Here is a 25,097-nt window from a genome sequence, read left to right as displayed (position 1 = left end):
GCCCATTTCTTTTCTTTTCTTTTCTTTTTTAATATTTATTTCTTAGTTGTACACAATACCTTTATTTTCTTTATTTATTTTTATGTGGTGCTGAGGATCGAACCCAGAGCCTCGCACATGCTAGGCGAGCACTCTACCGCTGAGCCACAACCCCAGCCCCAAGAACCCATTTCTTAATTCCCACTCTGCCATTACTCTCATCTTGTCTTCCCATATTCTGGATGATTTCCGTACAGCAGACTCCCAGGAGTGAAAAGGGTTAGTGGAATTTAGTGTTCAGCTAAGATGGAGAGAGAGTATCAGCAGAGGAGGGTGAGGCACGGAGGGGCCAGGGTAATGAAGGTCATCTTGGTGGACATTGAGTTCACCAGCAACCTGGGAACCCTGTACAAATAGAGGTTGGCATAGTCTAATAATGTGAAAGTCAACACTGATTTTTTAGAAAAGAGAGAGAAAGAATACACAGGAAGCACTAGTGAGATGCAAGGAGGACACACACCTACCTCCAGGCTAGTGGTTCATGGCATAAGGAGAGAAAATAGCCACCCATAGGACCCAGGGAAAATTTCATAGGTTGGAGATGGGTAGATTGGGTCAGAAATGGAAAGTGCACAGATGTAGGGCCTGGGAGACAGGGGCTGACACTGTGCTCCTGGATTTTTGCACTTACCAATGTGAATGTAGACAAAGGACACAGTGATTTCACTGTTAAGAAGGCTAAAACAGATGGTGATGTGCAACAACTGTGTTGGAGACAGGAAGGGTGGAGCCTGCAGAGTTCTGAGGCCTGTCTTCACTTCTGCTGGTGGGGTAGATACATCTGCAAAAAAAAAAAAAGGTCCAGAGACCAGGGCAGGGTCCTGGGAATCCCCGAGATGACTTCCAAGGGGAAAGGGCAAAGAGCAGGGGCAGAGAGGGCTGCTTGGTAGTGAGAAAAGTATGGGACTCTCTTGGAAGCTGTTTTATGCTTGGGCTATGTCAAAGTACAAAAATTACTAAGTAAACATCAACAGTGTTTCTTGAGAAACAATTGTAGCTTCCATCCAGATAATTTGTTCATGAAGATTCATGTACTAGGGATAATTACTCTGTATATTATTAAAACATAGTAAGGGGCTGGGAAATGTGGCTCAGGGGTGGAGTGGTTGCCTGGCATGCCCTGGGTTTGATCTCCAGCACCACTGATGATGATGACGATAATAATAATAATAATAATAATAATAGTTATTATTATTATTATTTAATAAAACATAGTAAAACAAAAAAACATACAGGGGGCTTAACCTGGGTCTGACCTTCCCCCTCACATTCCTGTGGTGCCCACAGCGAACCCATCCTACGTGCCCCCACCCCAGTGCCAGCCAGGCGAGTTCGCCTGTGCCAACAGCCGCTGTGTCCAGGAGCGCTGGAAATGTGATGGAGACAATGACTGCCTGGACAATAGTGATGAGGCCCCGGCTCTCTGCCGTGAGTGTCCCCACCCCCTGAACCCCCCACCTGTTGGATAGCAGGCAGAAGGCTCTGGTAGCACCTGTCCCTGACTGGGCAGATAGAGAACTGGGGTCACACCCTCTCACCCCACACCTGTCCCCTCCCCAGATCAGCACACCTGCCCTTCAGACCGATTCAAGTGTGAGAACAACCGATGCATCCCCAACCGCTGGCTCTGTGACGGGGACAACGACTGTGGAAACAGTGAGGACGAGTCCAATGCCACTTGTTCAGGTGTGGAATGGGGGTAGGGCAGGTGGGCAGCCAGGCCTGGGAAGACAGAGAAGCCTCGGGGAGAAATGAAAAAGCTCAGGACCTCGAGGGCAGAGGGGATGGATCTTGGGAGAAGGCAAGTCTGCCCCTTCCCTGGAAGGCTGGCAGGGCTCTGCTGTCAGGGAACTGGGGGACAGGGGAGCTCCAGATTGGAGAAGAGCAGCAAGGCAGGGCGATCCTCTTTGTGAAGGACACAAGAGGCCTCTTGAGAGACGAGACATGAGACCATATAGATGGTTTCGCACTTCTCCAAGAGGAAGGGTTTTGAGCCCTGGGGAATAAGGGTCTCCAAAGGCAGAGAGTAAAGGCAAATAATCAGGGAAGAAAAGGACTAAGAGAAGGTCAGGGCTGTAAGCACTCCTACCTGTCCCCGTCCCCCAGCTCGTACCTGCCCACCCAACCAGTTCTCCTGTGCCAGTGGACGCTGCATCCCCATCTCCTGGACCTGCGATCTGGATGATGACTGTGGGGACCGCTCTGATGAATCAGCCTCTTGTGGTGAGAGGGACAGTAGAAAGGCCAGGCTGGGCCTGGTGGTGGGCAGAGGAAGCCCATGAGCCCATGCCCTGGCGTGGGGGCCTGGAGAGATCCTGCACCTTAGTACCTTGGTGGCCTTGAGCAAGTTACTTCATCTCCATGGCCTCCGTGGGTTTCATTTGTCAAGTGGGGCCAATAACAGCGCTGACATCACAGCACTGATGTGGGGGCTCAGGGTGCTCAAGCACACAAAGCACTTAGCCCAGGGCCTATAACGGTGCCTGGTAGGAATGAGGGAGCAGTTTCCTGCTGAGCACCTGGCCTTCCTTCCCCATCCGAGTGGCCTACAGGCTGCTGGTTATGGGAGGGCCCCCTGTTTGGTGCATGAATGTTGTGTGATCTTGAGGGCCTTACTCGGCTATCCTTTCTCCCCGACAGCATATCCTACCTGTTTCCCTCTGACGCAGTTTACCTGTAACAATGGCAGATGTATCAACATCAACTGGCGATGTGACAATGGTAAGAGCTTGCCTCCAGTCACCCACCCCCATTCCTAGGAAAGTTAGAAGCCACATCCAGATCCTGGATAGGGAGGAAAGAGGCTTTAGAATCAAGAGCTGGGGCTCCCTCCAGTACACAGAAGTCCTGCTGGGTTGGCTGAAAGCAAAAAGGAGCCAGAAATGCCATAGGACACCAAGGCTGACTGAAGGGAGGCCCTACCCATCGTCTATTAGCACCATTTCTGCCCCTAGCAGGGCCTGAGCTGCCCACCCTCTGACAGGGCTCAGGGGCCAGGGTGAGATGAGCAAGAAGGACAGAGCAATGAGAGCCTGACTCCTTTTTTCCTATAACCCCCCATTTTCTGGGGACCTTGGTACGGACCCTAGGCTCTGGGCTCCAGGCCGGGAGCCCACTTGGCAGTCAGCCATGGACCAGGTGATGTCAGCCCCAAGTTGCAGGGGCCTCCACATGTGTAAATGTGTGCACAGGTGACTGTTGGTGTGTGTGTCATCTTGGGATCTGTCATTTCTGGTGTGGTGTCATGTTGTGATGTGCTGCCCCAGTGGCTCCAGCCCTGGCTCGCATGTGCAGATGGGTGGGTCGGCGCCATGTCGCCCTCCTCCTTGCTGGGTCTCGTGTGCCAATGGTTGCCCTGGCGGTTTCTGTGTTTCAGAGAAGGATTGTGGGGACGGCTCTGACGAAAAGACCTGTCCTGAGCCTGCCGGTCAGTGCATAGAAGCACATGCACCATCACCCCAGAGTCCCAACTGCTCCCCAGGATCCCCAGGCCCCCTGCCCCAGAGCTATAGTCAGATATGAAGGAAAAGCAGCAGAGAGGAGAAAAGGGGGAAAAAAAACAGAAAGAAAACAGTGGATGAGGAGGAAGTGGAAAGGACAGAGGGGACCACTCAAAGGAGAGATGACAGAGAGATGGTGAGGAGAAGGCCAGGATGTGGGGGAGGAGAGAGTTGGGGAAACAAAATAACTGGAAAAGGAACAGGAACACGACCCAAGAGGGACAGCCAAACCCCAGCCTTCCCATGTGTCCTATGGATGTGGGGGAATTTCAGCAGCCTCTAGCCCAGGGCCCAGAAGACAGGGTGTTCATTCATCCAGGCTCAGACACCTTCTCCAGAACACCCCGACCTTCCCAGCTGCAGGCAGGCCCCTGAGAGCTAGCACCCAGTCATGGTGCCTGGGGTGCCCACGCTCAGACTGGGGCCTCATGAAACCCTCTTCAGCCCAGCAGAGAGGCCCTATCTACATTCTGCCTACCTCTGCCTCCCAAATCACAGAAACCCCTGCGCGTCCCTCCAAAGCAAGCAGACCCTGTTCCCACACCCCAATGAAAAGGGAAAGCAACGTCTCCTTTCCCACCCCAGCCTTTCTGAGACTGAGGAAGGGGCCCTCCTGGAGCCCACCCTGCCCCTGCCCCACGGGCCATGGTGCATGCTGCAGTCTATGCAGTTTCTGTGTCTTTTCTGTTTGTTATTTTCTCAGTGGGAGGTTGGGGGGTATCTGTGGGTGGGAATGAGGAGGTGGAGGGGGCCAAGCTGGGGTCACAGAGAAGGCTGCTCTGCTGACCTCCTTCTTGCCTCTCCCCTTCTCCCCCCAGACAATGACTGTGGGGACAACAGTGATGAGGCTGGCTGCAGCCACTCCTGCTCTAGTACCCAGTTCAAGTGTAACAGCGGCCGCTGCATCCCTGAGCACTGGACCTGTGATGGGGACAATGACTGCGGGGACTACAGCGATGAGACGCACGCCAACTGCACCAACCAGGGTGGGCACCTGGGGACCTGCGGGGCGGGGGAGATCATGCCTACTGCATCAGCCCCTTGGCCCATCCATCCATCTGCCCACCTCACTGTGGGTTGGTCAGCGTCTGGAAACCCAAGATAGCTGAGACCTGGCTCTCTCTGTCCTTCAGGAAGTTCCAGTCCTGTGGGAGAGGGAGATTGCCAACAAATTATTGCCACACACTGCTAAGATCACGGGCTTCGAAGTTGGGTGGCCTTGGGTTTGAGCTCCAGTTCTGCAACTTATTATCTGAGTGGCCTTGGGCAAGCTACTTAATCTCTGTGGGCCTCTGAATTTCCTCTGCAAAGGGGGGTAATAATAGCACTGACATCACAGCGCTGATATGGGGCTTTAGTGAGATTGTGTAAAGAGCACTCAGCACAAAGCTGTGTTTGGTAAATAATAAATTGAAAAAAAGGGTGCTAGTAGGTAGGGATGAGTGAGCACAAGGGAACCAGAGCGGGGAGGGGTTGGCTCAGTGAGCCTCAGATGCCCAGGCCTCCAGTGCTCCTGGGAGTGTGGGGGCTGTTTCCTGGAGCTGCACAGGCCCTCTTTAGGTATATTGGTCTCTTAGTTCTGGCTGATTGTTGCCATGGAAGAATGTAGACCAGAGTTGCCCTGGCTTCAAGAAAATCAGAAATGATGATTTTTGAGTGAAATCCACCCAGATTTTTAACACTGGCATATTAGTTTCCTAGGGCGTCTGTCACAAAGACCACAAACTGAGTGACTTAGACAACAGAAATACATTGTCTCACAGTTCAGATGGTTAGGGGTCCAAGATCAGACTGTCAACAGGGCTGCTCCTTCTGGGGCTAGAAGGGAGCACCTGGTCCAGGCCTGTCTCCTCACTTCCACTGGTTTTCTGGTGACTTTTGGCATTCCTTGACATGTAGATGCCTTACCGGCTTCTCTTTACATGGTGTCTTCCCTGTGCGTCTGCCTCTGGGTCCAATTTTCTCTTTATATAAGGATACCGGTCATTAATTAAGCCCCACCCTAATGACCTCATTTTAAATTGATCATTGGCAAAAATACTGTTTCCAAATAAGGCACCATTCATAGGTATGATGGGCTAAATTCAGCCCATAACCACTGGTGGTTGATTTGAAAAGTTTAAAAAAAACACCACAGGCTAAAACCTTTCTGCAGGCCTCATCTGGCCCATAGCCTGCCAGCCTACAAACTCTGCCTTAGGGAGTTAAGCCATGCTCCCACACAAGTAGGAGTACTGAGCAGCACTGAGCACCTGCTGTGAGCCCAGCCTGAGAGGGAGGACCAGGAAGGTCACAGGAGGCTTGGGAAACAGTAACCAAGTCTCCAGGGCCACCTCTGAAAAGGTCTCAAAGATGGGGAGACAGGTGTTAGTGCCTTGAGTTTCTAAAAAGGAGCCCCTAGAGACTGTATGGTATAGGGAAAAGAACTCCCTGGCCCTTCCCAATGGCCAGACGAACCTGGACAGTTGGCTTCCTCAACCTAGGCTTCCTCTGCTATGAAATGAGACTCGACTGGTGAGGCCTGGCACATGGCATCAGGGGCGTCCCGACTGGTAGTGATGGTTAACTCTGGTTCTGACCTGGGATGGCCTGGGACCATTTGAAAGGATTTGGTGAGGGATTCGACTCAGGGTAAAGGGACAAGAGGGCAGGACTTCCAATGGGGGAGGGGAGTGCACTGGAGAAGCCAGTAGTTAAAGACTGAGGGGAACCTGAGCACTTCCATAGGGTGATGGTAGGGTCAGGCAGACCAGTCAGGCTGCAGAGAAGGCTCCTGAGGCTGTCCCCAAAGTGGGCAGATTACAACAGCAGGGGAGAGTCAGGCAGAGTCTTGTCGGGTGGCACTGGGGACCTGTGGAAGGTGACGTGATGTGGGAGGCATTTTAGGAAGGCAAACCTGGAAGGTGATTAGATTAAAAAGAGATTCAGGGGCCTGAGGAAGGGAAGTGAGCTCAGAGGCTGCTACTGAGATGAGAGCATCAGCCTGTCCTTGGCGGGGAAGGTGGAGGTGCGGGGCCACAGTGGTCCGAGTACGAGGCTCAGCCCAGCCATATGTGCTTCTTACGAGGGTGGTATGTCTGCTGCACTCCTGGCCCCCAGTCAGGTCCCGGCCCAGCAGCCAGAGCCATCCTGATGGAACAGCTAGTCCTGTCCCAGTGCTGGCCTGTGCATTGGTTCCCTACACAGCTGGAATAAATGACAAAGCCCTGTCCATGGCCTGCAGGGCCCCTTCCCCTACCTCTGACCTGTGCTCCTGTCATCAGTCTCCAGTCCACCTCCTGGGCATTTTCTGAGTACGTGGAGTAGTCCTGTCTCAGGGAGGCACCAGCGGTCCCCTTTGTCTGGAGTGTGTCCAGGTGTCCATGCAACTCGTTCTCACTTCAAGTGCCTCCTGCCCAGAGGCCTCCCCTCACCTTATCTAAACTATCATCCCACCCTGCTGGAGCCCTACCTGGCTTTGTCTCCACAGCATGTGTCATTACCTAGATCTGTGTGCCGTCCTCATTGTCTCCCTCCCCACTGGGACCTGAGCTCCACTGGGGCAAGGCCTTTTTGTCTCGGTCACAGCCTGTACCTTGGACTGTGCCTGGTACACAGCCAGCACTCAAGAGATGTTTGTAGGATGAATGAGAGAAACAGGCTAAGGTGGGGGGCATTGGAACTCTGACCTGGCAAATCGCCTATCCAGTTGCCATCACTTGTGTAAAATGGGGACATCAGACAGGGTGGTCGCTGTGTCCTTGAAGGTGTAACATCTGCCTCTGGTACCAAGTTAGTGCTTCCAGGGGCATCAGCATGGCTCACAGGACTCTCCAGGCTGCCTCAACTCAGAGCTCCAGGCTGGGCATAGTGGGAGGGGCAGGGGGAAGCTGACCGGGAGCTCCTCCCCCTCCTGACAACCTCCCCTGTCCCCCTGCAGCCACAAGACCCCCTGGTGGCTGCCACACTGATGAGTTCCAGTGCCGGCTGGATGGACTATGCATCCCCCTGAGGTGGCGCTGTGATGGGGACACTGACTGCATGGATTCCAGTGATGAGAAGAGCTGTGAGGGAGTGACCCATGTCTGTGACCCAAATGTCAAGTTTGGCTGCAAAGACTCAGGTGAAGAGAGTTGGAGAGAACCTGCCCGGGGGGTGACATGGGCAGGAGGAGAGCATCTGGAGAATAGAGCAGTGGCAAGGGGGACAGCACTACTGTGTGGGGTGGGAGTAGGGACATTGTGACACAAAGGCATCATATACTGGAGGAAGCATGAAGGGGCCAGGGCCTGCACAAAGACCCCCCCTGGAACAAAACCCTGACCAGAGTTGAGCTTCAGTACTTCCTGCCTTTTTCGTTGGCCATGTGAATTTGACAGAAAAAGCCTCAAGGTTCCTAGTGGGCCCCCAGACACTGCAGTGATGACCCTATTAGAGAAGCCCACTAGGACTGGGAAGAAAGGCAACGAGGGGTCCCACTCCACTGTCCTGGCTGCTCATACTGCACCCATTCCTCAGCTCGGTGCATCAGCAAAGCGTGGGTGTGTGATGGTGACAGTGACTGTGAAGATAACTCAGATGAGGAGAACTGTGAGTCCTTGGCCTGCAGGCCACCCTCACACCCCTGTGCCAACAATACCTCAGTCTGCCTGCCCCCTGACAAGCTGTGCGATGGGAACGACGACTGTGGAGATGGCTCGGATGAGGGCGAGCTCTGCGGTGAGACCCAGGGTCAGGGGAGTGGGGAGGAGTTTGGGGCTAAGAGCCAGCAACACCCAGAGCAGACACCAATGGCCTGTGTAGATGTAGGGCTCACAGTGCCATGGCGCCAAGTATCCCACAACGTTAACAGCATTTACTCCATGGAGCAGCCCTGGGAGGCAGGGACCATTACATATCCATTTCACTGATGGGAAAATGGAGGCAGGCACAGAGAGGTTCAGTAACCTGCCCACAGGTGCAAATCCCTCACCCACAGTCATACCAAAGGGCAGGGAGGCTCAGGCCTGTGGGATGCAGGCACGGAGTAGCGTGCTGATGGTCAGTGCAGGCATCTTCGGGAGGTAGAGATTTAACTGGATTCCCAAGGACATTCGGCAGAGCTTCAGAGTGATTAAGAAGGTCGGGGAGGAGGGTGGACATTCAAGTTCCAAAGAAATGAGGTTGGAGGAGTGGTGGTGGGTTAGGAAGTCTGCACCGCGTGACTTGGGGTAAGGAGCAGAACAGCCTTATCTGTCCTCCGAACCAGGCAGGGACCCCGCTCCTTGAAAGAAGAGTAGGAGATAAGGCTGGCTGGGACTGAGAAACTGCTGACACACCAGTCAGGGCTGGCGGTTACAGGGTGTGTCAGAGGACCCAGGGCAGAATATTCCCGGCCACACCCACCCAAATCACCTCAACCAGGAAAGCCAGGGGGAAGGGGACTGGACTCAAAGACCCCCCACCAGGAAGGAGGCATGAAGTTGGGCTCCCAACTGCAAGCCTGAGAAGGGACAAGGAAATAGAAACTACAGAGGGAGAAGTGGGGAGAATTGAAAGGCTGGTCACAGCTGTTGGGTGCTGGGTCCCAACCCTGACTCTGAGGGAGCCTGGCAAGCGTTGGGACAGAGGATTAGCAGGAATGGAGAAGAAGGGGCTGTGGGAGGGGTGCCAGGGATTGGCCCTGGGCCCCTGCACAGGGCTTGGGGCCAGCAGGACCTCCTTCCAGTTCTGACCCTGGGCCTGTCCCCTGCCTTCCCTCCCAACCCAGACCAGTGCTCTCTGAATAACGGTGGCTGCAGCCACAACTGCTCGGTGGCACCTGGAGAAGGCATTGTGTGTTCGTGCCCTCTGGGCATGGAGCTGGGGCCTGACAATCATACCTGCCAGATTCAGAGCTACTGTGCCAAGCACCTCAAGTGCAGCCAAAAGTGTGACCAGAACAAGTTCAGTGTGAAGTGCTCCTGCTATGAGGGCTGGGTCCTGGAGCCTGACGGCGAGAGTTGCCGCAGCCTGGGTAAGACACGGCGGAGGGTGGCCGAGCAGGCCAGGCAGGCTGAGGCAGGCCACTGATCTGCAGTGAACTGGGTTTGGGTGGCCACCAAATGCCAAAGGCTGAGTGTTTCATCTGGGCCCTAGTGCCATAGCCAACAGAGACCCTGCTTGCACCTGGACAGGGTGAAACAGGCAGCAGCAAGTCCCTCATTGACCCCATCACATCCCTCCCACCCTAGACCCCTTCAAGCCATTCATCATTTTCTCCAACCGCCATGAGATCCGACGCATTGACCTTCACAAAGGGGACTACAGTGTCCTGGTGCCCGGCCTGCGCAACACGATCGCCCTGGACTTCCACCTCAGTCAGAGCGCACTCTACTGGACTGACGTGGTAGAGGACAAGATCTACCGTGGGAAACTGCTGGACAATGGAGGTGACTCCCTGGCCATGCCTCCAACTGACTCCAGGGTTGCATACAGATTGGACACTTGGGGCCACAGACCCAGATCCAGGTGGCCCCAGGCAGAGGCCTTAGCTCCCCATCCCCCATATTCCTGTTAATTGGGTTAGATTTTGCTGTGGGTCTCAGTGCCTGATGCCCCATAATTATCGTCAGCAGAGCTGCCAGCCTGATAATTAACAAAATGATCAGCCTTTCTTTGGAGTGGCCGGGAGCTTGGCTTCCCAAGTCCTGGAATTGTAAACTTGAGAGGAAAAAGCCCCAGTTAGGGGGTGGAGTACCTGAGCCTCTGTCCCATGGTAGCCTGAACCATTGCAGGCTCTGTATTGAGCACCTGCTGTACTTCCGGGCCATGGAAAGACAGCAATGATCAGGTCAGGCTGTTTTAAATTGTGTGGTTAAGGAGGATCCCCTAGAAAATGACATCTGAGCAAAGATTCAGAAAAGGCACATTTTACTAAAGGAATCTGTTGTCCATAATAAAGGAAACTTGAAACCATCTCAGATATCCATCAATAGGGGAATGGCTAAGGAAGTTATGATAATTTTCATACAGTGCAATAGCTTCGAAGTAATGAGGTATATATGTACGTATTAGCATTAAAAAATCTTCAGGACATTCTGTGGGTTGACTTCTAGAAAACACTGTCTTCATATTGAGTCCAGGTCTGTCCCCCAAAACCTCCACCCTCTGCTCTGACAACCTCCTCTACATTGGCCCTTTAGACAGTTGCATGCAGAAGGTGGCTCCCCCACCACCAGGCTTCTCCTCTCTGCTTGACTTCCTGCCTGGGTGAGGAGAATGGGGGCGTCAGGAAGTCCACTGTTGGATCTGGGCTAATCAGAGGGATTAGCAGAGGTATCATGGTTGAGGGGAATCATTGAGGAGTTCTAGGATTCACGTGTTTACCCCACCCAACCCAGGAGACTCTAACTCCCCACAACCCTCTTCTCCAGCCCTGACCAGCTTCGAGGTGGTGATACAGTATGGCCTGGCCACACCCGAGGGCCTGGCCGTAGACTGGATTGCAGGCAACATTTACTGGGTGGAAAGTAATCTGGACCAAATTGAAGTGGCCAAGCTAGATGGAACCCTCCGGACTACTCTGCTGGCTGGTGACATTGAACACCCAAGGGCAATTGCACTGGATCCTCGGGATGGGTGAGGACACTGCCCAGCCCCATTCTGGCCCACAGGCCCCCTGAAGTCCCATTCAGCCTAGCCAAAGACACTTGTCTTCTTAGTGCAATTGGCCCCCTTCTACCTTTTACCTGTGGTCCTACCACTGGCACCCAATTTTGGACCTCCTAACCCCCTCCCCATTCCCAGGATCCTGTTTTGGACAGACTGGGATGCCAGCCTGCCCCGCATCGAGGCAGCCTCCATGAGTGGGGCAGGGCGCCGCACTGTTCACCGGGAAACTGGTTCTGGGGGCTGGCCCAATGGGCTCACTGTGGACTACTTGGAGAAGCGCATCCTGTGGATTGATGCCAGGTCAGTGCCCTTGGGAGGCCAAGTCAGGAGCATCAGGACCTGCAGGGACAAGGTTAATGAAAAGATCCAGGGGGTCTAGAACCAGAAGCAGGTGGCAGAGGACCCAGCACTGTGAGAAGAGGATTATGGTGAGAGACAGCTGAGCAGAGGAGGCAGGTTGGAGAGGTCAGAAGCAGGGCTGTCGCCAAAGTCATCTAAGCCTGACTCTCCTCTCACAATCTGTGCTTTCTGCTGGGGTTATGTCTACCCAGAGCAAGGGAGCCTTCCCAGTTAGTCTGCCCGGAAAGGGCACCTTTTCTTCACTCGTACAAAGCCCTGTGTGCTAACCGCTGGCCTGGGGAGAAGGGAGCCAGAAAGTTCCCTTAGGGAATGGGAGAGTAGGAACCTAGACCTGCCAGATTCCCACATCATGGTTCCTATGCCCTCATGTGCTTTTATGGGAGGGCAGTGGGCCTGGCACAGGAGGGGGGGTGCCCCTGAGCAGGGTGCTCTGAAGGCTGTGATCTCAGCCAGCATCCTCACTCTGCCCGACCACACTCTCAGGTCAGATGCCATATACTCAGCCCGTTACGACGGCTCCGGTCACATGGAGGTGCTTCGGGGACACGAGTTCCTATCACACCCATTTGCAGTGACGCTGTATGGGGGGGAGGTGTACTGGACCGACTGGCGAACCAACACGCTGGCCAAGGCTAACAAGTGGACCGGCCACAATGTCACTGTGGTGCAAAGGACCAACACCCAGCCCTTCGACCTGCAAGTGTATCACCCCTCCCGGCAGCCCATGGGTAAGGGGCCTGGGGCCTCTCAGGCATGAGATGGGAGGGGTCTGTCAGGACAGCAGGGGTTAGCCAGTTTTTTAGCAACAGATGAAGGTCTAGCAGCAGCAGATGCTGAAACAGGGAGTGAGAGTGGGCAAGGAGGGGCTGGTCCAGCTGAGAAAGGCCATGTAAGGACCAAAAAATCACAAAATATTCTTGCTGCTTTTCTTCCTTCCCTTCCCCCAGCTCCCAATCCATGTGAGGCCAATGGGGGCCGGGGCCCCTGCTCCCATCTGTGCCTCATCAACTACAACCGGACTGTCTCCTGTGCCTGTCCCCACCTCATGAAGCTCCACAAGGACAACACTACCTGCTATGGTAGGGAAGCCCCTTCCTCAGGACCAGGAGTAAACTGAGGCTGAAGGGGTGGTCTAAGGCACCTAGGACTCCTGGTTTAAGCAAAGGTTAAGTCCCTGCCAAGAGGGGTCTTAGAAGGAGGGGCCCAGGTGATAAGCACTGGGAGAAGAAGCTGTAATCCTGTCGGGAGTCTACCTCTGACAGGGCTGCTTCCCCAAAGGCAAGGGCAGAGGGAACCTCAAGAGGAACAGACCCTCATCGGGTGGATGGGCAGCCTGGAGGCAGGGGACCACCTCAGTGACTGGCCTCACACCCACAGAGTTTAAGAAGTTTCTGCTGTACGCACGTCAGATGGAAATCCGGGGTGTAGACCTGGATGCCCCCTACTACAACTACATCATCTCCTTCACGGTGCCTGACATTGACAACGTCACAGTGCTAGATTATGACGCCCGTGAGCAGCGTGTTTACTGGTCTGATGTGAGAACACAAGCCATCAAGCGGGCCTTCATCAATGGCACAGGCGTGGAGACAGTTGTTTCTGCAGGTTCTGTCCTGGCCCTGACCCCTCCACTAGTGGGTGTGGCCCCCCTAGCCTGGCTGCTGACCCTGGTCCCCTACCCCTGCTCACTGGTCTTCTTGATCCTGATATTCCTTTTTCAGATTCTGTTTCCTCTCAGTGCTCCAATGTGACATTTCCTGGCTCCTGTTCTCCAGAAACCACTCCAGCTCCCCTCTTGACCTATGCCCTGAAAATACCCAACCACCAACCCTCTGCTTATTCCTCCAGACTTGCCAAATGCCCATGGGCTAGCTGTGGACTGGGTATCTCGAAACCTGTTCTGGACGAGCTACGATACCAACAAGAAGCAGATCAACGTGGCCCGACTGGATGGCTCCTTCAAGAACGCAGTGGTGCAGGGCCTGGAGCAGCCCCATGGCCTGGTCGTCCACCCCCTGCGCGGGTCAGTCCAGGGCCCAGGCATGGGAAGCTTGGGAGTGGGGCCAGGAAAGAAAAGACTGTGACCCTCCCCTCTCGACATCCTCCTCCAGGAAGCTCTATTGGACCGATGGCGACAATATCAGCATGGCCAACATGGATGGCAGCAATCGAACCCTGCTCTTCAGTGGCCAGAGGGGCCCTGTGGGTATGAGCTGGCCCTCCCTTTCTCTATAGCCCTTCTCTAATCCTCCATCTAAAGATGCTCACAGGGTCTCTCAGTTTCCCCTTACCCCAACAGTCCCCATCTTAGTGCCTGTCCTCACCAACCTCCCCACCAGAACCACATGCCCTTTACATATACTCCGTTCCCAGCCCTGGGTCCACCCTGGTGCCAGGCTCCCTGGCAGTGACACCTTCCTCTTTCAGGCCTGGCTATCGACTTCCCTGAAAGCAAGCTGTATTGGATCAGCTCGGGGAACCACACCATCAACCGCTGCAACTTGGATGGGAGTGGTTTAGAGATCATTGAGACCATGCGGAGCCAGCTGGGCAAGGCCACTGCCCTGGCCATCATGGGTGAGGGCCCGGGAGGGAGTAGGGATGGATGGGAGCAGGGCTGGCCAGGCCAGATCTGTTGGGAACAGGGTGCTGGTCTGGGGGCCACCCTATGGGATAGGTCTGATGACTTCAGGACATCAAGCCCTTCAGGAGAGCTACGTGTAGGGCCTCCCTAAGGATCTCATTCCCTCCTGCCACCTCAGGGGACAAGCTGTGGTGGGCAGATCAGGTGTCAGAGAAGATGGGCACATGCAACAAGGCTGATGGCTCAGGGTCTGTGGTCTTGCGGAACAGCACCACACTGGTGATGCACATGAAGGTCTATGACGAGAGCATCCAGCTGGGTGAGCAGAGGGAACAAGAGCCCTGGTATCCAGGCTTCACCGGCAAGGGGGTTGGGAGCCAGAGAGAGGCTTCAAGCTGCCACCAAGAGCAGCCTGCCAAAACAGTGGGGCAAAGGGGATGAATGGGGATGAAAGTGGGTTAAGCTCCACTCACCACCCACAGGGTTTCCTTTTCTTCATTCCCACAAAGGTGCCCTATAGGTTTATAGTAGCCGGGTCACAAGGTCCAGGCCGGGGAGGTCAGAAGACCTGAGAGTTGAGTTGGGTGGTGACCCCACCAGGTCCAGGGTAAAGGTGGTGACCATCCTGTCCCTGAGCAGCTGATTCTGGGAGGGCCATCTAACCCTTCTCTCTTCCTTCTGCCTCCTTTCCCCAGACCATGAGGGCAGCAACCCCTGCAGTGTCAACAATGGTGACTGCTCCCAGCTCTGCCTGCCCACATCAGAGACAACCCGCTCCTGCATGTGCACAGCCGGCTACAGCCTCCGGAGTGGCCAGCAGGCTTGCGAAGGTCAGTGCTCAACCTGTCTTCCCTGCCTGGGCCCAGGCCCCCAGCCCTGACTCCTCCAATCCTACAGTGGTTACGACTTCCTCTTCTTACCTTGGTGCCAAGACTGTAATCATTATGTATTATCAAGGGTTTTCTGGGCTAGATACTTAGTAAAACTAAGCATGTGCTGGGTGCTGTGGGGAAATCACAGGGACAGGACTTCCTGTCCCTATGCTCTGTAGCCTGAGCCAGAAGATGGGATCAACATGACAGGGAAGCTGGACCATAAAGTGGCTATGACTGCATTAGGTTTTTGAGAAGATGCCAGCAAGAAAGGTGTGTTCTGAGCTGGATTTATAGGACAGATAGGATTGGAGTATGTGGCTCAAAGAAGAGGATACAGCTCAGTGGTAAAGCATGTGCTTAGCATTGCACAAGGCCCTGGGTTCAATCCCCAACACACACACACACATACACACACATACAAACACACACACACACACACACAGAAAAAAGAAAAGCAGATAGGGCTATGCACAAGGCAAGAGGTATAGCTAAAGCCAAGTAACCAAAGTTCGGGAGAATAAGTGGGTGTGTGCAGGGGCCCTGAGCTGAGTGGCAGGTAGGGTGTGGGAAGTCCTGGTGATAAGGCTGTGAGGGAGGGCAAGTCTCCTATGTGTTCTCTGCCAGTAATGCCTGGAAAGTGATGTTTGGGAAAGATTAACCAGGTGGCAGAGAGCCCGCAGAATGGGGGAGGGAGAAACCGAGGCAGTTAGACCAGTTAGGAGGCTATTAGGAGTAATCCCCATGTGGAGTTGGGGCCTGGTCTGGGCGGAGCAGCTGGATTGAAGGGAAGGGGTGAGAGAGACCGAGAGACATTTCACAAGAACTTGCTAACTGATTTACAAGCTTGCCCCAGGACAGCATTTCCCAAAGTGTACTCCCAGGAACCTCCTTCTTTGATGTGGTGAGATGTTACAGAAACAAATGCTGGGTTGAACCAAGTTGGACAGTGTATTTTTACTGCACAACTTCTCAGAGCCTTGAATATGCTTATGTGCTGAGAATTTTTCAAGAAAGCTCTCCAGTGTCTGAGGTTTTCCAAACTCACTTGACCAACCATTCATTCTTTTTTTTTTTTTTCATGGAGCCTGAGCAACCAGGGCCCACTTAGGGATTCATTTGGGGCTACACTGTGTCCACAGGATAAAGACAAGGGATGATTTGGTGATGCCTGGAAGTGGCGCCTCCTGAGAAGTGGGTATAGGGAATGAGACTAGCTAGGTGCTAGGAAGGTTTGAGTTTCAGTTGGGAAAGGGTTAGGCATAGAGCAGAGTCGGGACAAAGAGGAAACTAAGGTCAGTAGAGCACAAATTTGAAGTCCTGATTCTCTGTTCAGTCCTCCCAGACTCTCCCTAAGGCCCTTTGAGGGGTAGTAGGTTTGGTTGTTGGAGGAGGGCAGAGCTCAGGGAGAGAAAGCTGGGTCTCTTCTGCCCTCTAGTGGTAGCTAGAGGTCCAGCAGAGCCCTGTTCTCCAGACTTACTGGCCTGGTGACTCTTTCCCACCAAGCTCCAGGCTCCTGGCCTCATGCCAGAGTGTGTATATATGGTGGGTAGAGAACATGGCTTGTGGGCAATATCAGAAGAGGATGCAGATAACAAGTTAAGAGTGACAGGAGCCAAGCCTCAAGGATGTCAGCAAGGCCCATGCATGAAGTGTGCTTGTGTTTCAGGTGTGGGTTCCTTTCTCCTGTACTCTGTGCACGAGGGAATCCGGGGAATTCCCCTGGATCCTAATGACAAGTCAGATGCTCTGGTCCCGGTGTCGGGGACCTCGTTGGCTGTTGGCATCGACTTCCATGCTGGTGAGCCGTTTGGTAGCGGGGGAGTGGGACATGGCCAGGATCTTTGGGGGGGTGCACTCTGAGGCCCAGTGACAGGCTGCCTGCGCTGGCTTGAAGAGAACTTACTAGTTTGGGGCTGGGGATGTGGCTCAAGCGGTAGCGCGCTCGCCTGGCATGCGTGCGGCCCGGGTTCGATCCTCAGCACCACATACAAACAAAGATGTTGTGCCTGCCAATAACTAAAAAATAAATAAATAAATATTTTAAAAAAAAAAAAAAGAGAACTTACTAGAGCTTCCCCACTGCCCACTGCCTCACCTTCCAAGCACCAGGTGCCTACTTACCCACCTCTACCCTGACCCACTCTGTGACTTTGATCCCCTTCCTTGCCCTGCCTTGTTGAGCATCTCCTGTTGGCTCCTCTACTTCCAGAAAATGACACCATTTACTGGGTGGACATGGGCCTGAGCACCATCAGTCGGGCCAAGCGGGACCAGACATGGCGCGAGGATGTGGTAACCAATGGCATTGGCCGTGTGGAGGGTATTGCAGTGGACTGGATGGCAGGTGAGCAGTGGGAGAGAACAGGGACTCGGGGTGGGGCAGAGGACTGGGGGGAACATGGGGCCTCAGAAGAAGAGGGAAAGGAGTAGGCAGGAGCCAATGGGGAGCTACATAGGGATCTAAGGGCAGAAGGGTACCAGGTAATATGTCCCCACTGATCTCCCTGAGCCCCACCAACTTCCTCCTCAGGCAACATCTACTGGACAGACCAGGGCTTTGATGTCATCGAGGTCGCCCGGCTCAATGGCTCTTTCCGCTACGTAGTCATCTCCCAGGGTCTAGACAAGCCCCGGGCCATCACTGTCCACCCGGAAAAGGGGTGAGGAGCTAGAAAGGCTGGCTTGGGTCTGGCACTGTCACTGAAGAGGTCCCTCTCCTGCATGGTCTGGGGACTGACCTTCCACTTTCACCTTTATCCCGCAGGTACTTGTTCTGGACTGAGTGGGGTCAGTACCCCCGTATTGAGCGGTCTCGACTAGATGGCACAGAACGAGTGGTGCTGGTCAATGTCAGCATCAGCTGGCCCAATGGCATCTCAGTGGACTATCAGGTTTGGATCCATACTCAGCCCTGCAGCTAATGGGCTAGATCCCCCTGGCTCTGTGCTCTACCATTCTGAATCTCCTTGTGATGAGCCCCATTCACGGGGAAGACATGGAACAGGGAGAGTCATGGAATCTTCTAGTCCATCCCCTACCCAGAATAGGTTTTCTCTGCCCTAGGGATGATGGAAGGGTCACTCAGAAGTGGGAAGTGGAGGGACACCTAGAGAGTGGCATCTTAGGCAAGTCAGAAGTCAGAGGACCTGGATGAAGTGGGGAAAGCTAAATTAAGGGTTCCGTGCAGGCCACACACTGTTCTGGGATATGGGAACTGGAGGGAAGCATGGTTCTGAAGCAAGGTGGGTACTTCTGTCCCACAGGATGGGAAGCTATACTGGTGTGACGCTCGGATGGACAAAATTGAGCGCATCGACCTGGAGACGGGTGAGAACCGTGAGGTGGTCCTATCCAGCAACAACATGGACATGTTTTCAGTGTCTGTGTTTGAGGATTTCATCTACTGGAGTGACAGGTGAGGGCTCTGCCTTGCCATCTCTCATCTGTTCCCTCCCTCCTGATTCCATCAACACCCTGCTCATACCCTTCCCTTCCCCCCAGGACTCATGCCAATGGCTCCATCAAGCGCGGGAGCAAAGATAATGCCACAGATTCTGTGCCCCTGCGAACTGGCATTGGAGTGCAGCTTAAAGACATCAAGGTTTTCAACAGGGACCGGCAGAAAGGTGAGGCTGAGGCCCTAGGCTAGGGAGGAGAGTCCATTGAGGACAGCCAGGTCTAGGAGTGAGAGGGTCTGGGAGAGAGGTTTGACCCACAGGGGCACTTACCAGTGACTCCCAAGACCCCAGGATTGGAAGGAGAGGTTTATCTCCAGGACAGATCTGGATGTTGGGCTCTGGGTCCTGGAGGGTCATCTGAGCTGAGGATGAGCAGGATGGAATTTCCACTGGACTCAGCTGACAGAGGCACCAGTGAGCCTTTTCAAAAGGTGGACTGTGCCCTCTGTAACCCCCTCTCCCCACAGGCACCAATGTGTGTGCAGTAGCCAATGGTGGGTGCCAGCAGCTGTGTCTGTACCGGGGTGGTGGACAGCGGGCCTGTGCCTGTGCCCATGGAATGCTGGCAGAAGATGGGGCATCTTGTCGTGAATATGCCGGCTACCTGCTCTACTCAGAGCGCACCATCCTCAAGAGCATCCACCTATCGGATGAGCGCAACCTCAATGCACCTGTGCAGCCCTTTGAGGACCCTGAGCACATGAAGAATGTTATCGCCTTGGCCTTCGACTACCGAGCAGGCACCTCCCCAGGCACCCCTAATCGCATCTTCTTCAGCGATATTCACTTTGGGAACATCCAGCAGATCAACGATGATGGCTCCGGGAGGACCACCATTGTGGAGAGTGAGCCAGACCCCATGTGTTCCCAGGAAGTGGGGGTGGGAGGGTCAGTGTAGACTTACAGATATCAGCCAGCCCACCCTACCCTGGCTCTGAATTCTACCTGCTGTAGGTCCCTAGCTAAGAACCAGTTGGATCACTGTGTTGTTGTAGTTACTTCAAAGTTTCTCCTTATCTGGAGTCAGGTGGCTCCCTTGGGGCCTAATTCTGCCCATAGGCTGCCCACAATATTCTCCTAGCAGAGCCCAGTATGCAAACCATAGGCTGCAGACTCGGGCCAAGGTGCAGCTCCAGTCCCTTAACATTTCAGTAGCTTGGAAAAGCTTCTCACTCTCACCAAGCCCTAGCTTTCTCACCTGATGGGAGACAGGATCCCAGAGATGCTACATGTGAAAGCTTAGCTCGGCACAGAGAAGTCATGCTCAAGGGTGGTTACACACATAGGACTGTCCTACTATGACAGACTTTTAGCTCTTTGGAAACTGCTATGTTGCCCCACTACATTTTCTCTGCTGCAGGCTGGTTAGCTCAGTCCTTTTGATTCATTTATTCATTCCTTCATTTAGTTGGTCCATAAAGATCTGCTAGGAGCTGAATGAGGTGCTTCGTATACAGCAGAGCAAACCTGTTCTCGCTGGGACATCTTCTGTATCATGAAGTCCTGTCCACATGTCTGTAAACAGGCATGTGGGTGTAACTGGAGTATAGCTTAGTGGTAGAGTGTGTGCTAAGCATGCACAAAGCCCTGAGTTTTATCTCCAGCACCAGAGGGGGGAAAAAAAAGTGTCCAAAGCTAAACTCAACACTCTGAAATCATGGCTTGATCAGAGAGATGGGTAGAACCGCCCCTCCCTTCAGGGTGTTGGGACTACAATGCAGCACAGCCTTTTGGCAGCTGCTCTGTCGTACAGCTGGAAGCCACTAACCCTGAGTCTTCCTTCAGTACCACCATTCGGCTCTGTCTCTCATAGTGCATGTAGTTTAAGATGTCTCCTTTACCAAACGATTCAGTTCAGGTCTTTTGAAATAGGAAGCTCCCCACTCCAGCCCAAGCAGGAGTCAAGTTATTGAGGTCCACATTTAGGTCTGCACCCCAGTGGGCAGAATCGGTAGCTCTTGAAAAGTGTGAGCACACATAAGCCAAGTTGCCCAAGAGTGGGCTGATAGCAAGAAGGGTTAGGCAGGTAGGCCGTGGATCACTTGAATGGGTGATGGTAAGGTGGTCCAGGAAGAGTCAAGATACTAAGATAACAGTCAAGGTACTTTGGTACTTGGGGCACCAAAGTCTCTGTGCTGCTCCGTACACCCTATACTCCCCATACTCCCCCTTCCAGCCAGAGAACAGGTGCCTCAGGCCATTGGCCTTAGCTCCTGCCCAGGCTCCCCTCTGGCTCTGCTCTTTGGCCCACTCCCTACGGTGGCTGCTCCTGTCTCTTTACAGACGTGGGCTCTGTGGAAGGCCTAGCCTATCACCGTGGCTGGGACACTCTCTACTGGACAAGCTACACAACATCTACCATCACCCGCCACACAGTGGACCAGACTCGTCCAGGGGCTTTTGAGCGAGAGACAGTTATCACCATGTCTGGAGACGACCACCCACGGGCCTTCGTGCTGGATGAATGCCAGAAGTGAGCTGCCAGGCCTGGGGATTGGGAGAGGTGGGCTGAGGGGGCAGCAGAAACTGCTTCAGGTAGCCCCAGGTTGGGGATGGAGGAGTTGTAGAGGTGGGCAGCAACCCAGGTTTCACCCTTCTCTGCTGTGTAGCTTCAGGTGAGCTGCATAACCTCACTGAGCTTGTTTCCTCATCTGTGATATAGTAAAGGATAATACTCAGGTGCTGGAACCAAAGGGAAGGTCAGAGTCGTGGAGGACACTTTGGCTTTTGTGATCGATTCACTCGTCAGACAGCTAAGTTCAAGGCACAGAGTAGGTCCTCTAGTGCTCTAGGACTCAAAACTTCAGGTAGAGAATGTTCACTGAGCCAGGCACAGTGGCGAACGCCTTGTAATCCTAGCAATTTGGGAGGTCGAGGCAGGAGAATCACAAGTTCAAAGCCAGCCTCAGCAACTTAGTGAGGCCCTAAGCAACTTAGAGACCCTGTCTCTAAATAAAATATTAAGAAGGGCTGGGAATGTAATGTAGCACAATGGTTAAGCACCCCTGGGTTCAACCCCCATTACCAAAAAAAAAAAAAAAAAGAAGAAGAAGAATGTTCACTGAACCCCAGGAATGTGAAATCCATAGACTGAGCCTGTTGTTCATGCCCCCTAGCTGGGCAGAGCAGTCCTATTCATGGGCAGCAATGACAGCAGCACAGGGCTGTCACAGGGACTGAGAGGCATCATGGAGGCTGTGCTCGGCTCAGGACCTGAAAGTGGGAAAGTCAAAGCCTGCATAGGGAAAGGCCTTTTGAATCAAAGCCTAGGTGAGGGAAAGCTAAAGGCAGGGAAGGACAGCAAGGGGACCTCCGCAGTTCTTCAGGGTATTGGCAGACCAGGAAGCTGGGGTCGGGTTGCAAGGAAGGCAAGAGGGTAAGCCAGAAAGAACTTGAAGAAAACCTCCTATGGGTGGATGCTCCCCAGTTCCCCAGGGTCTACCTGGGGTCTTGCTCTGTGCTCCTGCAGGCACAGCCCTCACCCCACTGTGTGGGCCTCTCATGACCCACCCTGCACCATGGCAATCCTGGCCCACATGTGGACACTTTTTCCCCTGATTCAGAAGCATTTGGAATGTTTTCAAAAAGCTTTACTAGGAAACTAAGGGACAAACAAAACCCAAAAGCCACTACATAGAAACGGTGAGTGTACTGAACTGAGATTCCTCACCCTGATGTAATTCTAATCCAGCCCCAGCCCAGCCTGCCTGGCACAGCTGACCCAGCACAAGGGCCCTCTGTTCCCTCCTGCCTCAGCATGTCTGGCTTGTAGGGACATGACTGATGACGAAGATCCAGGCTTCCCTGCCATGACCCTTGGTGACCCCACCTGTCTGGGGCTGGCCACAGGGCCTGTCCTTCATAGGCCTGGAGCCTCCTTGAAGGGACCATCATGCTGGGCTCCCTGGCCTGCATCCCACCCCCATCCCAGGGGAAGGTCCCTCATGGTTACCCACCAAGTTCCTTTCCTCTCACCCCAGTCAGTTCTGTTGTTCACTGAGCAAGTGGCTCCAGAGAACTAGGGATGTGCTGAGGACTCAGTAGGGAACAAGAGAGTTGGAGCCCTGCCTCAGGTGTGTCTAGTTCTACTGAGTCGAGGTGGCAGGGAGCTTTTTGACTGTGTGCCCAGGGCGTGCCCTTGACTGGATGTCAGGGAACATGTTATCACAGAGGCCGTTCTGAGCCCTAGTCTGAGCGATGGCTGAAGTACACTGAAGCTGGGGAAGGGCTCAAGGTACACAAGGAGACAGGGCAGGGCTATCTTGGGGGCCTTTCTTGGCTAGAAGGAGCAGACACTTTGGGGGAGTTGGAAGGAGCTGTATGGAACAGACGGAGGGGCAGATGTGAGCAGAGGCTCAGATGACCCTGCCTCCTTACCAAGTCTGCCTGGAAGCTGGCATTGGGGCACTAGAGGGCCTGGGAAACTCACAGTCAGATGGGTAGAAGGTCTGCCATATTCCTGGCTGCTGAGTGCTTGTCCCAGGAAAGCCTTCCTCTGCTCCCACTGTACCTTCCCATGGAGCAACTTTACCAAACTTAGAAGCCACCGTGGCGTCACCCATAACCCCACACATGCAAGTTTGTTGACTACAGGAGGAAAGCCACCTCCCACTGTGAATGTGACCTGGGCTGGATCTGAGGGTGTGAAAGTCCCTGGTGGGGACAAGTCAAGTCAGCTCTCACAAGGCAAGGAGGGGACTCTAGCTGCTGTCCCGGGACACCCATTTTCTCTGGACAAGCTGGAGGGAGATGGTACCTCTCTCCAAACTCCTATCCTGATTCCATGGTCATCAAGAACCCCTGGCCCTTCTCCAGGATGAGGCCTTTACAATTGCAGCCTTGTCCTCATGAGCTCACAGAGACTCAGGAGCAGCTCAGCTCCCTGATGGACAAGAAGCATAGTTTTCCTCCATGGCCCTAGCAGAGAAGGCAATAGTTCAGTTGTGGTGGGGGACTTAGTTGGGGGTAGTAAGAAGAGTGAGACTAGAGAGATTCAAAGAGATGAGTCCCCCAGCTGTGTGATAAGAGCAGTAACTAGGCCAAGGCGGGAGGGGGCAAAGACAGGTCCTACTGGAGAATTCAATGACATAACTGGCTTTTGTGTCCTTGGGTGGTTCTCCGAGTCCAGTGTGTATAAGGGTTGTCTGAGCACCACTGGAAAGTACTGGTTCCCCTACACAGCCCAGGCCCAAGTGAGTGTGAATCTAGGAGAACAAAAGCCCAGGACTCACCACCCAATACATATGAACTACACTGTCACACTGTTATGTTAAATGGCCCCTGCAGCCTCAGGAAACTGAGGCACATGGTGGTGAAGTAAGTTGCCTAAGGGCACCTACCTAGTGAGTGGTGGAGCCAGGATTGGAACCTGAGTTCCTGACTCACTTGGCTACATGATTTCTCATCTCAGTAAATTCAGACAGACATGTCAGAGACACTGTAGTGTGCCTATGTGTGTACACACACCTACACACCATAAATCAGACCTGACCCTGTAGTGGGTGAATTGTGTGAGTAGTAGCCAGGCGCTTCCCAGACATCAGGGTTATGTTGGCTTCCATGGCTGAGGTTCCCATGCCCTGCGGTTTGGTGTATTCCCTGACTAGCCCCTGGGTTCTAGTTGTCTTCACAGCTGGCCCATGCTCTCCAAGGTAGACTCTTTGAGCCCTGTGTTCCTCTTCCCCCCAGTCTGATGTTCTGGACCAACTGGAATGAGCAACACCCAAGCATCATGCGGGCAGCCCTGTCTGGAGCCAACGTCTTGACTCTCATTGAGAAAGACATCCGCACACCAAATGGCCTGGCAATCGACCACCGTGCAGAGAAGCTCTATTTCTCCGATGCCACCCTGGACAAGATTGAGCGGTGCGAGTATGACGGCTCCCACCGCTATGTGAGTCTACAGGGTGGGCAGGCGGACAGCACAGGGGGAGGCCAGGGTCAGGGGATAGCCAGTCTGCCAGTCACAGAGCATCAGAAAAGCAGGTGTGCTTCACAGTGGGAAGAACAGGAAGAGATGAGAAGTCCCACTGGGTCCTGGCCCTGGACAGCCCTCATGAGCCCTGTCAGAGCCTGGTTTCCTCATCAGTTAGACAAGGGAGATGACAAGATGCCTCCACAGGTCCTTCCTGTTCTGTGGTTTCCCAGGCCCTCCTGTCCCTCCTGCCAGCCCAGAGGCAGAGTCAGATAAGAGGTCTGAGCCACACTGTGACAGTGAAGCTGTGGTCTCCATAGGTGATCCTGAAGTCAGAGCCAGTCCACCCTTTCGGGTTGGCTGTGTATGGGGAGCACATCTTCTGGACCGACTGGGTACGGCGGGCAGTGCAACGGGCCAACAAATATGTGGGCAGCGACATGAAGCTGCTGCGTGTGGACATCCCCCAACAGCCCATGGGCATCATCGCCGTGGCCAACGACACCAACAGCTGTGAGTAGGGCCACCCTCACCAGCCTTACTCTCACTGTGCCTGTACACACACTACAACCTGGTCTTGATTTCCTGAGGCCTCCATTGTACAAACACATTTGTACATACCTTTGCCCTCAAGAAATTCTAAAGCATTTAGCAATCCTCTAGTCCAGACCCCTCAAGACATCTGTGCACACACATACACAAAGCTGCACACTCCTAGGCCCATCTTATTTAAAGCATGTGTGCACACACACAAAT

The 25,097-nt window shown here is 53.8% G+C and overlaps 1 protein-coding gene across 2 annotated transcripts in view; it reads left to right on the top strand.

Moving 5' to 3' along the window:
• The window catches only part of Lrp1 (LDL receptor related protein 1), an 80,465-nt gene that overhangs the window by 35,014 nt on the left and 20,354 nt on the right, over positions 1-25,097 (top strand). For both annotated transcript variants that reach the window (XM_046466584.2, XM_046466585.2), the window contains exons 16-44: positions 1,327-1,467; positions 1,600-1,725; positions 2,146-2,262; positions 2,680-2,760; positions 4,358-4,525; positions 7,459-7,641; positions 8,037-8,237; positions 9,268-9,513; positions 9,731-9,928; positions 10,913-11,117; positions 11,286-11,450; positions 11,994-12,238; positions 12,458-12,589; positions 12,888-13,115; positions 13,359-13,533; positions 13,622-13,716; positions 13,938-14,087; positions 14,273-14,413; positions 14,790-14,924; positions 16,636-16,767; positions 17,179-17,313; positions 17,500-17,629; positions 17,734-17,860; positions 18,233-18,384; positions 18,471-18,595; positions 18,895-19,272; positions 20,711-20,900; positions 24,116-24,320; positions 24,662-24,854. In XM_046466584.2, the coding sequence (XP_046322540.1) occupies positions 1,327-1,467; positions 1,600-1,725; positions 2,146-2,262; positions 2,680-2,760; positions 4,358-4,525; positions 7,459-7,641; positions 8,037-8,237; positions 9,268-9,513; positions 9,731-9,928; positions 10,913-11,117; positions 11,286-11,450; positions 11,994-12,238; positions 12,458-12,589; positions 12,888-13,115; positions 13,359-13,533; positions 13,622-13,716; positions 13,938-14,087; positions 14,273-14,413; positions 14,790-14,924; positions 16,636-16,767; positions 17,179-17,313; positions 17,500-17,629; positions 17,734-17,860; positions 18,233-18,384; positions 18,471-18,595; positions 18,895-19,272; positions 20,711-20,900; positions 24,116-24,320; positions 24,662-24,854 (4,899 nt within the window). The remainder of the gene's footprint in view (positions 1-1,326; positions 1,468-1,599; positions 1,726-2,145; positions 2,263-2,679; positions 2,761-4,357; positions 4,526-7,458; positions 7,642-8,036; positions 8,238-9,267; positions 9,514-9,730; positions 9,929-10,912; positions 11,118-11,285; positions 11,451-11,993; positions 12,239-12,457; positions 12,590-12,887; positions 13,116-13,358; positions 13,534-13,621; positions 13,717-13,937; positions 14,088-14,272; positions 14,414-14,789; positions 14,925-16,635; positions 16,768-17,178; positions 17,314-17,499; positions 17,630-17,733; positions 17,861-18,232; positions 18,385-18,470; positions 18,596-18,894; positions 19,273-20,710; positions 20,901-24,115; positions 24,321-24,661; positions 24,855-25,097) is intronic.

The sequence above is a fragment of the Marmota monax genome, unplaced genomic scaffold (assembly GCF_021218885.2).
Source record: "Marmota monax isolate L192 unplaced genomic scaffold, Marmota_monax_Labrador192_F-V1.1 WCK01_AAM20220418_F8-fsc00151, whole genome shotgun sequence".
Classification (NCBI taxonomy): Eukaryota; Metazoa; Chordata; class Mammalia; order Rodentia; family Sciuridae; genus Marmota; species Marmota monax.
Note: the sequence above shows the minus strand (reverse complement) of the source record. Positions and strands in the feature narration are given on the sequence as shown.